The following is a 13,480-nucleotide window of genomic DNA, read 5'->3' as shown; positions in this document are numbered from 1 at the left end:
TTGAGTATGATCCACAGTCTTGGTGTGAACTGCTTTTGGTTTATACTGTTCAGGGTTCACTTAGCTTCTTGAATCTACAGGTTTATGTCTCCTGCCAAATTTGGAGAGTTTTCCACTATTCTTTTTTTAAAAAACAATGTGGTAAAGCACACAAAACACTAATAGTTACCATTTTAACTATTTTTAACTCTTGAGTAGTATTAAGTACACTTACATTGTTGTGCAACCATTACTACTATCCATAACTTTTGTATCATGCTGTACTGAAACTGTGTACCCATTAAACAGTAACTTCCCGTCCCCTCCTCCCTTCAAACTCTGGCAACCACTGTTCTACTTCTGTCTCTAGGTATTTGACTGTTCTAGGTACCTCATATAAGTGGAATAATATGATATTTGTTCTTCTCTGTTAGGCTTATTTCACTTTGCATAATGCCTTCAAGGTTCATTTATGTGTAGCATGTGTCATAATTTTATTCCTTAAGGTTGAATAATATTCCATTGTATGTATATATCCCATTCTATGGGCTGCTTTTTATTCTGTTGATGGTATGCTTTGATGCCCAAAAGTGTTTAATTTTGGTGAAGTCTAATTTGTTTATATTTTCTTTTGTAGACTGTACCTTTGGTGCCATATCCAAGAAATCATTACTATGTCCAATGTCATGAGGCTTTTTCCTTAATGTGTTCTTCTAAGAGTCTAGTAGAAGCTTTTGATCTTATGTTTAGGTCTTTGATCCTTTATATGGTGTTAGGTAAGGGCCTAACTTTACTCTTTTGCATGTGGACATAGTTTCCCCAACACTATTTGTTGAAGACACCGTCCTTTTTCCATTGAGTGGTCTTGGCATCCATGTTGAAAATCATTTGACCATATATGCGGCGGTTTATTTCTGGGCTCTCTATTCTATTCCATTGGTCTATATGTCCATCTATGCCAGTATCACTCTGTTTTGACTACTGTAGCTTTCTCATAAATTTTAAAATCAAGAACTGTGAGTTCTCCATATTTGTTCTTCTTTTTCAAGACTGCTTTTGGCTATTTGGAGTTCCATATATATTTCAAGATGTGTTTTTCTATTTCTTCCCCAAAAAAGCCATTGGGATTCTGATAGAGATTGCATTGAATCTGAAGATCATTTTGGGTAACACTGACATCTTAATAATACTAAGTCTTCCAACCTAGGAACATGAGATGTAATTCTCCTTATTTGTGCCTTCTTCATGGAGAATAATTGAGTGTGTTATTCAGTTTTGTGTTACTGCAAATGGCATTACTCTCTTAATTTTGTTTTCGAATTGTTGATTTTTCATGTTTAGAAATACAACTGATTTTTGTGAGCCAAGATTGCACCACTACACTCCAGCCTGGGTGACAGAGCGAGATTCCGTCTCAAAAAAAAAAAAAAGAAATACAACTGATTTTTGTGTGTTGATTTGCATCCTGCTACCTTGCTTAATTTCACTTATTAGTTGTAACATTTTTTGGTGTGTGTGTGTAATCTATAGAGCTTTCTCCATATGAGATCATATTATCTGTATATAGAGATAATTTTATTTTATCCTTTCCAATTTGGATGCCTCCACCATTATTTCTTCAAGCACGTTTTCCACCTCACCCTCTTTTACTTCTCTTTCTGGGACTCCAATGTTAGATCTTTTTGTTATTGATCCTCTGAGGCACCGTTCAATTTCACTTTTTCTTCAGTATTTTTTTCTGTTTTTCAGGTTGGGCAGTTTCAATTGTCTTATCTTCATATTTACCAATTCATTCCTCTGTTTCCTCCATTCTGTTGTGGAGCTCCCTTCTGTTTATTTTGATTATTATATTTATCAGTTCTTAAATTTCTATTTGTGTCTTCTTTATGGCTTCTACTTAACTGAGATTTTCTACTTTTTCCATTTATTTTGAGGGTGTTTGTAATTCCCTGATGAAGCATTTTTATCATGGCTGCTTTAAAATCTGTCAGATTATTCTAACATCTCTGTTATCTTGGAATCGGCATCTACTAATTGCTTTGATTTTCATTAAGATTGAGATATTCCTGGTTCTTGTCACAGTGAGTGATTTTTAACCGAAGCACAGACATTCTGAGTATTCTGTTATGAGACTCTGAATTTTACCTCAACCTGCTTTAGTGGCTTTCTCCGACATCACTCCAGCAAGAGAATGAGGTGATGACACCCTATTACTGCCAGGTGGAGGTACAAGTTCACGTTCCCTCTTTGACTCCTTGTTACTACTGATCTTATACTCCCTGGTAGGTAAATTTCTGCTTATTGCCCATAACACGGCTTAATCACTGTGTTTGCATTTTATCCGTTATTTTCTTTTCTCTTTTTTGGTTGAAAAACACACTCTCAGAACTATTATTCTCTATTTGGAGGTCAGTAGGAACCATTCATAAACATCAGAGCTAGGGGCTTCCAAACAACTCTTTGAAGATATTAGTGACAATTATGGAACATCGTCTCTGTATGCCTTCTTATTCTACCTCTTTCCCTCCCACCTCACGGTAAAGTATGATGTTAAGTGTTTAGAGGAGGGCTTTTTAACCTAGACACCACGGACACTTAGTCCACGGAAGGGCTTCAGGGAGCCTCTGAAGCCGCCATCCACACCAAATATACAAAAGGTTGTGTATATTTAACCTTTCTCTGGTTAGTCAGGGGGTCTCATCAGATTCCTAAATAGAGACATGACCAAAGAGGTTAAGAATCACTGTAGCAGATTAAGGCATGGGACCAACAGAACTGCATGCTTGAAATCAGCCATTGCTGGGGCTGGAAATCAGGGTGGCGGAGGCAGGAATAAAAGCAGCAATCTCTAGGGCTTGCGGCCTTGTGCTCTCTATTTAGATGCAGAAAAAGCTAAAAAAAATGCTCAAGATATAAAATACTTCAATAAAATTAAAACAGAAGGGAAAAATTATGATGCAAAAAGTTTAAATACAGATTTAAAAAAAAAATGGACACTAAGGGGAAAGAAGTCTAAGTTTTGGAACCAGACTTTTGCTAAAAAGCAGCTCCACTAGGGCCAGGGTGAGGGAGCCTGCAGCATGCAGCATTCACAGGAAAAAACCAGCTCTGATTAACAAGACAGCCCAGATGGGCTGTCCTTGAGGTCCAAGAAGTCAAATTAGTAGTAAACAAAAGCCTTCTAAGAAATAAATGGAAAGAAATAAAAGTAGATTAGAGACAGGAGAAGGCAGGAGGGAAGCACTAGGAAGGGACCCCGGGACTGTCCTGTGGCAGCAATCAGAAGAATTTCAGCTGAGCCCAGTGGAAACGGAAGACTAAACCAAATCAGAGCTGGGTTAAGTGGATTCCTTTCCTGGAGGAGGCTGGAGCCTAACTGAATCTGTAATAAATTTCTGTTTCTGAAGCTCCTCTGATTTCTGTTCAAACTCAGTCTTCAAAAACCTTATTCAAGTGATTTCATTCCATTATTTCCAGGGTTTCTAAGACAAGAAAGAGCATCCCAGGGGTGCCTGTCTGAAGATGACATCAGTTTCAAAAGGCAAACCTCTCCAGGTTACCCGAGTCCTGAGAAAGCTCAGGAAAGAAAGACTTTCCGCAGGAAGAAACTGACCTGCTTCTAGACTCCCAGGTCACGTGGACCTACTGACTCTAAATCCTTGCACTCTTTCTATGACTCTGCCAGGAGTGCGTGTTTGCTCCTTGGTTGATCATCAGACCTCGGCAAGAGACCCAATGACTTTTGTAGCAAGTCACATAGCAAGTTTGGGTAAGGCCACCATTTAACCCCAGGCCTCACGACAGATAATCTGATGCTGCTCCCAGAATACCTTTCAACTGGCATCCATCGGGGTGCATGCCTGAGCTTCACCTTGGTACCAAGAACAGGAAAAGCTAACATGATTAGCAAGAGAAGCTTCTGAAAGAGGTGATGCAACCTCATCAGAAGGGTATGAGGGCAGCAGAACAGACCTGGGCATGAGGGATGTAAAGGGCAGTAAGAGGGTCATCAGAAGGGCTGGTGATGGTCAGTACCATCAGCCCAGGCCACATTATCCTGAAAACCCATAGCGAGATGTCTGTCTGGGTTTGTTCAGGCTTGTCCTTATAGCTGAAGGTTTTAGATGTCTCCTTCAAGAATTCCGTATGCAATGGCAATGAATGAAGCTTCACAGAAAGAAAAGAAGCAATCTAAATCTTCTCTGATTTCTTTCCCTTATTTTCCCCAAGTTGGCATCAGGAGTTCGGCTAGAGCTTAAGGGATTTCTACACACTGATCTTACTAGACAGCCTCATCTATTTAACTGGACCAGTCTAGAGGGAAAGAACAGAGCCTTGGTTTCTGGCATGGATTTAATGACTTGTACATGTTTATTTCCTCCATTAAATTGTACACACCATACTTTTTTTTTTTTTTTTTTTTGAGACAGAGTCTCACACTGTCGCCCAGGCTGGAGTGCAATGGTGCGATCTCAGCTCACTGTAACCTCTGCCTCCTGGGTTCAAGCGATTCTCCCACCTCAGCCTCCTGAGCAGCTGGGATTTCAGGCACCCGCTATCATGCTCGGCTAATTTTTGTATTTTTGTAGAGACAGGGTTTCATCATGTTGGCCAGACTGGTCTTGAACTCCTGACCTCAGGTGATCTGCCTGCCTCGGCCTCCCAAAGTGCTGGGATTATAGATGTGAGCCACTGCACCCAGCCTGGGTCTCATCCAAAGTAGCAGAAGTATTTGATCACCATGTTGAATTAAATTGAACAAATACACCTGGCTTTGCCTCGTGTGACTTTAGGGGAGTTCTCGCATGTCTCCAAACCTGAGCGCCTTCATTTTTCAAATAGGAAGGAATTCCTGTTTGTCCCGCTGACCTCATACAGCTGTCACCTGTCATGAGGACTAAGTATGATCACGTATCACGTATGTACGAGCAGTATTCACAGTTTCTAGTCCCATACAAACACAAAGGTCTAGTTTGATCACTCACGAACATCTGCTTGCAGGTGGCCCTGTGTTGGGTATATCGTACATTAGGAAATTTCCTGTACATCGTTTTTCTGTCAAGACTTTCACACAGTAAGCCCTTAATAAGGATCTTCTGTACCTCGCTGATTCCACTGGCTAAGTACCCCCAAGACCAGAAAAGGAAAGTTCTTCCTGAGGCTGCAACAGACAGTGCGGTGTTGTTCCCCCAGCCTGTGTAAACACATGCCAGACCTGATAAAAAGAACAGGAAGAGCTGAGTGCCTTCAGGAAATCCGAGTGTTACTCCTGTTGGCCACATGCTGACTTTATTTAAAGATCAAATAAAGGCACTCTGGCTAGCACTGGGCAAAAATGAGCACGGGGGAAATCTTATTTTTAAGAATCCCTCGGGCATTTGTCATCTCTCTCAGGTCCATGTGGGCGGCTGCCAATGTGACGGGATCAGCCGGCCCCCGGACACGCCCTGAGCAACCCTGATGCCCAATCCTTCCACCGCCCCTCCTCCGCACACAAGGGCATGGCGGCCCAGAGGGTCCTGTCAACGCGTCAGGTGCTTCCTGTGATACCCACATGCCAGGTCTCCACAGGACCCACCGGTGCCTGGCTAGGTGGGCACGTGAGCTCTCCTTCGGAAGGGTCATGCCTGGAGGAGAGGAAGTTCTGCTGAGGTGGGAAAGCCAGAGAGCAGAGAGCTCTGGGCTCCTCTGGGCAGAGGAGACTCCCTGAGCGGGTGAAACTAGCCATCGTGTTTTAACAAGGTATTCCAACTCTAAACCAGTTCTGCCATTTACTTTCTTGACACTTACTGCTAGGACCGTATTCACGGACCTCCTTCCCTTCCTCCTTCCTCCTTCCTCCTTCCCCCAATAATGAACACTTCCTAATTCCAGATCCCTTGCATGGCACTGAGCTGGTTACCAAGATAACCACGAAGCCCTCACGCTCTCCTGGGGGCAGGGGTAGGGGTGGCCATGAGGTATGCCCACTGCGATGTGAAGAGGGCTCTCCTGGCAGGGTGGGCAGAGCGCTGCAGGGGTAGGGGTGGCCATGAGGTATGCCCACTGCGATGTGAAAAGAGCTCTCCTGGCAGGGTGGGCAGAGAGGTGGGCAGAGCGCTGCAGGGGTAGGACGGCAGATAACACTGGAGTTAGGCCTGAAAGGATGACAGAGTTCTGTCAAGCCCAGGGGGTTGTGATGGGGAGAGCGTTTAAGGCAGAGGAAATAGCTGTGTGAAGATGGAGGAGTGAGAAGTTCAGGGCCACAGTGGGTCCTGGTGAGCAGCAGTGAGCACTGGGTGGGTGGAAAGGGAGACAGGAAGGGCGGGGAGAAGAGGCTGCAAAGGTGATCTGCCACAAAGAGGGTCAAGGGCTTGCCATGCAAGGGATATAGACTGTGTTCTGTGGGCAACAGGGAGGAGGCACAAACGAGTTGACCTTGTGGAGAGGGCATAGGAGCAGCGGTATTCTGAGGCTGGTTTGCACCAGGGTGCAAGAGTAATTGTTAAGATTATTTTTACAAGAAGGTTGATTCTACATTTAAAATCGGCCATGGTTGGCATGCCTGCATCACAGAAATAGGCAAATGTCACAAAGCAGGTTTTTTTCCAGAGTGGTTGTTGAACATTTACCAGCACACACTGGGCATGCGTGTGTATGCATGCACACCCATGTGGAGCTGCTAACCAATAACAAAGGGGTCCAGCCACGGCAGAGCAAAAGGACGCCAGGCAGAACTACGTGAGATCTTGGCACACTCACCAGTCTCAGATTCTTCATTGCTTGGGGAAACATGCCTTGATGTAGCTGCAGTTTGCCAACTTTCATCACTTGAACCCCTCTGACGGGATGGCTTCCTGGGAAAAAAATCCTGGAAGAAACCACACAGCAAACAGTGTCAGCGGCTCTCACCTTTGCAGTCAGCATTTCGTCAGGAGACTATGAAAGTAGGAGCAAACACCAGCTGTGAATGTTAATGAGGAAATTAGCTTTGCAATCCAGGAGAATGCAGTACTGAGGGGAATTAATACACAATCCACAATTGGTCTCCAGCTCCTCCGCGTTTTGTGTTAGGGAAAAAAAATGATAGGACTAGAAGGTCTCCCTCATAAACACTAGAGAAGAGAAACAAAAGTTTGGAGCTCTGCGTTGATGTTTGGGAGGGATGCGGCGGGGAGAACAGGTGCTGATCTTCTCCTCCAGGCTCTTCCATGAAGCATGAGCACGAGCACTAGCAGAGGCCTGGAACAGAAGACTGCCTCTCAATACATATTTGTTGAATAAATAAAGTTTTCATGATCCCCCAACTAGATACTGCCACATCCCCCTTTTAACCGCAGAGCCCTTTGACTGAATCTCAGCTGTGAAGTCCATCATGGAACACCTTTCTTATAAGCACATGTGTATTTATTGATCATCTCACTGGATTATAATGCTTTTTATTCAGGCACCCCATCTGCGTTCTCCACGACGTATGACATGCAGGAGGAACTCAATCCATACTGGAAGCCTTTCACAGAGAACAGAATAGAACACGGTGTCGTCGTGGACCAAAGAAAGAGGCCTGCACACACCTCCAGCTATGGGGTGCTTCAGACCCTGTGAAGAGCTGTATTACTTCAACTCAACAAGAATTTACCACATTGAATTTAACCAAATATGAGCAGTTTGGCCTCTTCTGGCATCAACACCCGCTGCCCCTACTCTTAGAGAATATTGAGCCCCTGCTGTATACACACAATTGTCTCTGGGGGAAATGCCTACACACACACACACACACAAAACCACAGTTTAAATGAGCTTTTCAGGCCAGGTGCGATGGCTCCCACCTGTCATCCCAGCACTTTGGAGGCTGAGGCAGGCGGAGTGCTTGAGCTTAGGAGTTTGAGACCAGCCTGGGTAACATGGCAAAACCCTGTCTCTATAAAAAATACAAAAATGAGCCAGGTGTAGTGGAGCATGCCTGTAGTCCCAGCTACCTAGGACACTGAGCTGGGAGGATCACTCGAGCCCAGGAGGCTGAGGCTGCAGTTTCACACCACTGCACTCCACCCTGGGTGACAGAGTGAGACCCTGTCTCAAAAAAAGAAGTTTTTCCCTTAAGGCTGAATCATCCCATTAGACACAAGACACATATTCCTGCAGGAGTTAAAACAAGGTTACATGATGGAGCATGAGTCAGCGCCCAAGCAAGGCATAACTTAATGTACGCTAGATGTTCAAGTTGGTTGAACTGAACTGAGAAAATGATACAAGTATTGTGAAGACAAAGAGGTGACTGACGGCTGGACTGGGGAAGGCTTCCTGGAGCAGGGAAATTGGACTTACACTGGCTCCCAAGGATTTGGAGAGGCTTGGCTGGGTAGGAGAAGGGAAGTGTATCCCAACCGTCAGAGAGAACGAGCAAGGGCTCAGTCTAAATGTGGCTTCTCCAGGGATGGAGGTGCCTGCCCACAGACATCAGTAAGATAATCCTAGAATCCATCAGTTATACAGGGCTTGCCATGTGCCAGGCACTGTTCCAACTGCTTTTCATCCATGAACCCAGAGAACCCCATCTAAGCTCTATTATGTAATAGTGATGAGGCAGATTTACCAGGAGAGACAGATATGTTCTCTGACAAGTGCACACATATCTGCAAACCATTCCCTCTCGCTGAATCTTAACTCTTCCCCCCACGAAATGTGATATGGAAACATTTGTTTTCATTCATGCTCTTAAAAAAGTAGAAAGCAGTACCTGGGAGGAAAGCATTTAAACCGACAGAAGATTGGGCATGCCTCTTTTAAAAAGCTGAAAAGGGGCCGGGCGCGGTGGCTCAAGCCTGTAATCCCAGCACTTTGGGAGGCTGAGACGGGCGGATCACGAGGTCAGGAGATCGAGACCATCCTGGCTAATACGGTGAAACCCCGTCTCTACTAAAAAATACAAAAAACTAGCCGGGCGACGAGGCGGGCGCCTGTAGTCCCAGCTACTCGGGAGGCTGAGGCAGGAGAATGGCGTGAACCCGGGAGGCGGAGCTTGCAGTGAGCTGAGATCCGGCCACTGCACTCCAGTCCGGGCGGCAGAGCCAGACTCCGTCTCAAAAAAAAAAAAAAAAAAAAAAAAAAAAAGCTGAAAAGGGGCTGGGCGCGGTGGCTCACACCTGTAGTCCCAGCACTTCGGGAGGCCGAGGCGGGCAAATCACGAGGTCAGGAGTTTGAGACTAGCCTGGTCAATATGGTGAAACCCCGCCTCTACTAAAAATACACAAATTAGCTGGGTGTGGTGGCACGCGCCTGTAGTCCCAGCTACTCGGGAGGCTGAGGCAGAACTGCTTGAACCTGGGAGGTGGAGGTTGCAGTGAGCTGAGATCGCGGCACTGCACTCTAGCCTGGGCAACAAGAGCAAGACTCCATCTTAAAAGAAAAAAAAAGAAGCTGAAAAGGGAGCAGAAGGGGGAACAACAAAGGAGACACCTGGGTCCTGGATTTTTCTTCATCACTTTACCTCTCACCCCTTACAAAATGAACATCATTATCTACTTGTGTAGAAATAACTTTAAGATCCCCAGACAAAGGGCGTAAGTGCAGGACGCCATTATCAGAGGGTAATGGCCCTGGTCACTTTCCTTGAAAAGCACACTTGGATTTGGGGTGTTCTATTATTGCTATGAATGTGGCATCATTAAATTTAAAGGTCAAAAAGTGATTTTACACTAACAATCACTCCACAAAGTGGATGTCTGTCATGTCAGTTAGAAGAAGGAAAGAAGCCGGGCGCGGTGGCTCAAGCCTGTAATCCCAGCACTTGGGAGGCCGAGGCGGGCGGATCACGAGGTCAGGAGATCGAGACCATCCTGGCTAACACGGTGAAACCCCGTCTCTACTAAAAAATACAAAAAACTAGCGGGCGAGGTGGCGGGCGCCTGTAGTCCCAGCTACTCGGAGGCTGAGGCGGGAGAATGGCGGGAACCCGGGAGGCGGAGCTTGCAGTGAGCCGAGATCGCGCCACTGCACTCCAGCCTGGGCGACACAGCGAGACTCCGTCTCAAAAAAAAAAAAAAAAAAAAAAAAAAAAAAGAAGAAGGAAAGAAAATTTCAGTCCTACAACGGCAGAGAAAGCGGTGCATCATTACGCCATGGCAGGTACCTGTCCCGGTCACTCGGATATTTCAAAATGAAGTAGAGCTTACTAAGGAGAGCATGAGGAAGGAGGAAGCGCTTGTAACGGGGGACTTCCAAATAAATATTTACAGGGCGGTCTCACAGCTCTGTGGGGCTGCCGATGGCAGGCCTGGTTTGTTTCTGGAGGCCTCCCAGCTGCAATACAGAATAAAAATCATGATTTCTTGCTGGAGTATAGCTCCAAGGAGAACTGGTCAAGCTCGCTCCTGTTGGGAGATTCTCCAAGGGTGTGGCCTTCCATCTGCTTTATGGTGTAGAGCAGGGATGGGGAGAGAAGAGGGCCTGGGGGTAGTAGTCTTGACAGGACAAAAAGACAGCCATCTTTTTGACAGGACTGTCAAAAATAAAGACCAGGATTAGAGTCCAAAATGAAGCAGCAATCAGGTGTGTCCAAGGACTGTGAGGACTAAAGCAGGAGTCGGAGTGAGAAGGTGAGGGGAAGGTGCACCTATGAGATGCTGGATTCCGGGTCCGGCCCCATAAGTTATCTGCAGAAGTCCAACATGAGTCCCTGCCCTTGGTTAGCATGTAGTTTGCAGGTGAAGCAAATGAAATCATGATACAGAAAGGCGTGTGACAGCCACCTGACCAGGGCACAGACAATGTGTGCTCTGGGAGCAGCTGGGACCACAGTGATCAGGGGAGTGGCAGAGTCTCGGCGGGTTTCCACTGGAGATGATGATGGGATCCTGGGACAAGGGAAGGGATGGATGCTTGCTCTGGTGATGGGACGGGAGGCTGAATGCCAAGGGGCAGTGAGCATGCTGGTCCGGCCAGCAGAGGAGGGGCGTGGGGAAGGAGGTGCACTGGAGGCCAGGCTGTGCAGAGGCACACGCGCAAAGCTACAACTCTGCACTTCCCTTGCCAGCAGTGAGGCACTACCAAAGGGGGCTGAGGATATTTCATCAGAATAGAAAACCAAGAACATTGGAAAACAGACCCTAGAGGCAAAAAGACTTGAGGCAGGATGGTGGCAATATCAACAGAAAAGGACTTGGTACAAGAAAGGTGATGCGGGTGATTTAACAGAATCTGGGGGTCCAAGGGGTGCCGTGGAGTCTGAGCTGACTCCATGATTCAGAAATAGACACCTCCACGAAAACATACAAGCAAACCATATAACGAAATCATTCAACACGGCAGTTTGTTTGGGTGTTATAAACTTTCCTTTCATAGGTATAATGCTGGCAATCACATGTTCCAGAATGCTTGGCCTAGACTGGAAAAAAATGTTTTAGGTGTCTCTATGGTGAATAAGTGCATAAGAAGAAATGGGTTTAAACACGCACAGAAAAGAAGGAAATGTGCACACCAGCTTTAACTCAGACCCATAAGCACCAAGATCTTCCTGATGCATTTCATAGGGAGGCTGAGGTCAGGGAACTGGGATCTGAAGTCAAAAGGACGTGGAGAAGAAATATCTCAGAGATCCTGCCAGGCTGAGGTTGCTGATCTCCATTGGTTCTACATGACGCAATTACCAATGGCATTATTCAGATAGTAGCTCTGGCATTTACAGGGTAGGAAAACGCCTTTGTTATTCAAGGCTACTGCCTTGGTTTGAATGTGTTCCCTCCAAAATGCAGATGCTGAAACTCAATGGTCAATGTGGCAGTGTTTGGAGACTGGGCCTTTAAGAGGTGATTAGGTCACCAAGGCTCCTCCCCTTGCGAATGGGATTAAAGCCCTCATAAAACAGGTTTCACGAAGTATTCAGCTTGTTTGCTTTCCACTGTGTAAAGACACAGTGTTCCTCCCCTCCAGAGGATGTAGCAACAAGACATCATCTTGGAAATGGAGAGCAGTCCTCACCAGACAACCTGCTGGCTTGGATTTTATGGCTTGAACTTCCCAACCTCCAGAACTGTGAGAAAAAAAAAAAAAATTCTGTTCTTTGTGAATTGCCGTCTATGGTATCTTGGTATAGCAGCACAAAGTTAAGACAATTATTTTTAAAAAACTGATTCAAAATATATTACTGAACCTGAAAGGAGAACTTAATCTGCCTGTTTAGATTGTATTTTAGAGTAGCTAAATAGCTCCAGTTGTATGAATTTTAGCTGATAAATGTGGAATGATGATGGAATTAGAAAAATCATTTTGCAACTCCTAGAGAATTATTTGACTGAGGGGAGAAAATATCCCTCGATGAAACCATTAGATAAAAGGATAGTAAAGAATTGTACAGCGGATGGATTAATTTGTTACCACCTGAATCCTCTGATCAATCTTAGCATCACCAAAGTAGGATAACTAGACGCTAAGTGCCATCGGATGCAGAAGGAATTCTTTTTGACTACCTATCAACTATCCTTGTGAAACAAAACAAAACCCCACATGCTGAAGCTGAATCTAATCAAGCCTGCAAAGTTAAATCCCATTTCATACGGAAAAACAAGGGACAGAGGAACAAGTCAAACAGTCAGCTGAATCTGGGGTATGGGAAATTCTACAAGCCTGGACCCAGGATCTTCAACAAATCAATCACAGCAAAAGAAAAAGATGGTAGCAGGAGAAGAATACTATTAATTAAAAGAGATGTAGGAGATGTAACAGTCACATACAAGGTGCAGACCTCGTGTATCCATACTCAGCCAAGACAACTGTAAAAAGATATTTCTGAGATAATCCAGGAAATCTGAGCATGAAACGGCATTGTGGATGGAAGAAAAAATGTCCACATTTTTCAGGAATACAATACTGAGGTGCACATGAATTAAATGACCTAAAACCTAATATCTGAGATTTCACTTAAATCTAGTCACTCCTCTGTATGCACAAGACGTTAGTTCCAGGATCCCCACAAATACCAAAGTCTGTGGATGTTTAAGTCTCTTACAGTCGGCCCATGGTATCCCCGGGTTATAAATCCCCAGGTTCAGCATCTGCAGGTTCAACCAACTGCAGATCAAAAACATAGTTGGCCCAGCATATCCACATGTTCTGCATCCAGTTCAATCAAGCACAGATCACTCAATGCAGAAGGCATGAATTTGGAGGGCCAACTGTATCTTCAGCAGATTTTCAGCTTCCCACAACGGTGGAGTAGCTTATTTCAGACCAAGCAGCTTATCTGCTGCTGAAAACAGGAAAACATAGACCAAAAAGTATTTTTAAGAATCTGTTTGAAGGTATCAAGGTGGCACTGAGGCAGCAAGATCTTGAAAAGTCAGGATCATGGAAAGAATGGAAGGTGAACCTTGTACTCATTGGTGCTTCTCCCTTTGATGATCTTCTAGTAGACAGAGGCTCACCAGCTGAGCAGTGTTTCTGGCAGTCTCATAAAAAAGGAGACACAGAAACTGGAATTCAGGGATCAACAATGATAACAAGGAGCTCTAGTCAGCATCCCTGG

At 45.1% G+C, this 13,480-nt stretch overlaps 1 protein-coding gene across 7 annotated transcripts in view; it reads right to left on the bottom strand.

Moving 5' to 3' along the window:
* SMYD3 (SET and MYND domain containing 3) overlaps positions 1-13,480 on the bottom strand; it is a 764,618-nt gene that overhangs the window by 14,416 nt on the left and 736,722 nt on the right. For all 7 annotated transcript variants that reach the window (XM_033199070.1, XM_033199074.1, XM_033199073.1 and 4 more), the window contains one exon: positions 6,721-6,829. In XM_033199070.1, the coding sequence (XP_033054961.1) occupies positions 6,721-6,829 (109 nt within the window). The remainder of the gene's footprint in view (positions 1-6,720; positions 6,830-13,480) is intronic.

The sequence above is a fragment of the Trachypithecus francoisi genome, unplaced genomic scaffold (genome assembly GCF_009764315.1).
Source record: "Trachypithecus francoisi isolate TF-2019V2 unplaced genomic scaffold, Tfra_2.0 Lachesis_group5, whole genome shotgun sequence".
Classification (NCBI taxonomy): Eukaryota; Metazoa; Chordata; class Mammalia; order Primates; family Cercopithecidae; genus Trachypithecus; species Trachypithecus francoisi.
This window is presented reverse-complemented; position numbering and strand designations above follow the sequence as displayed.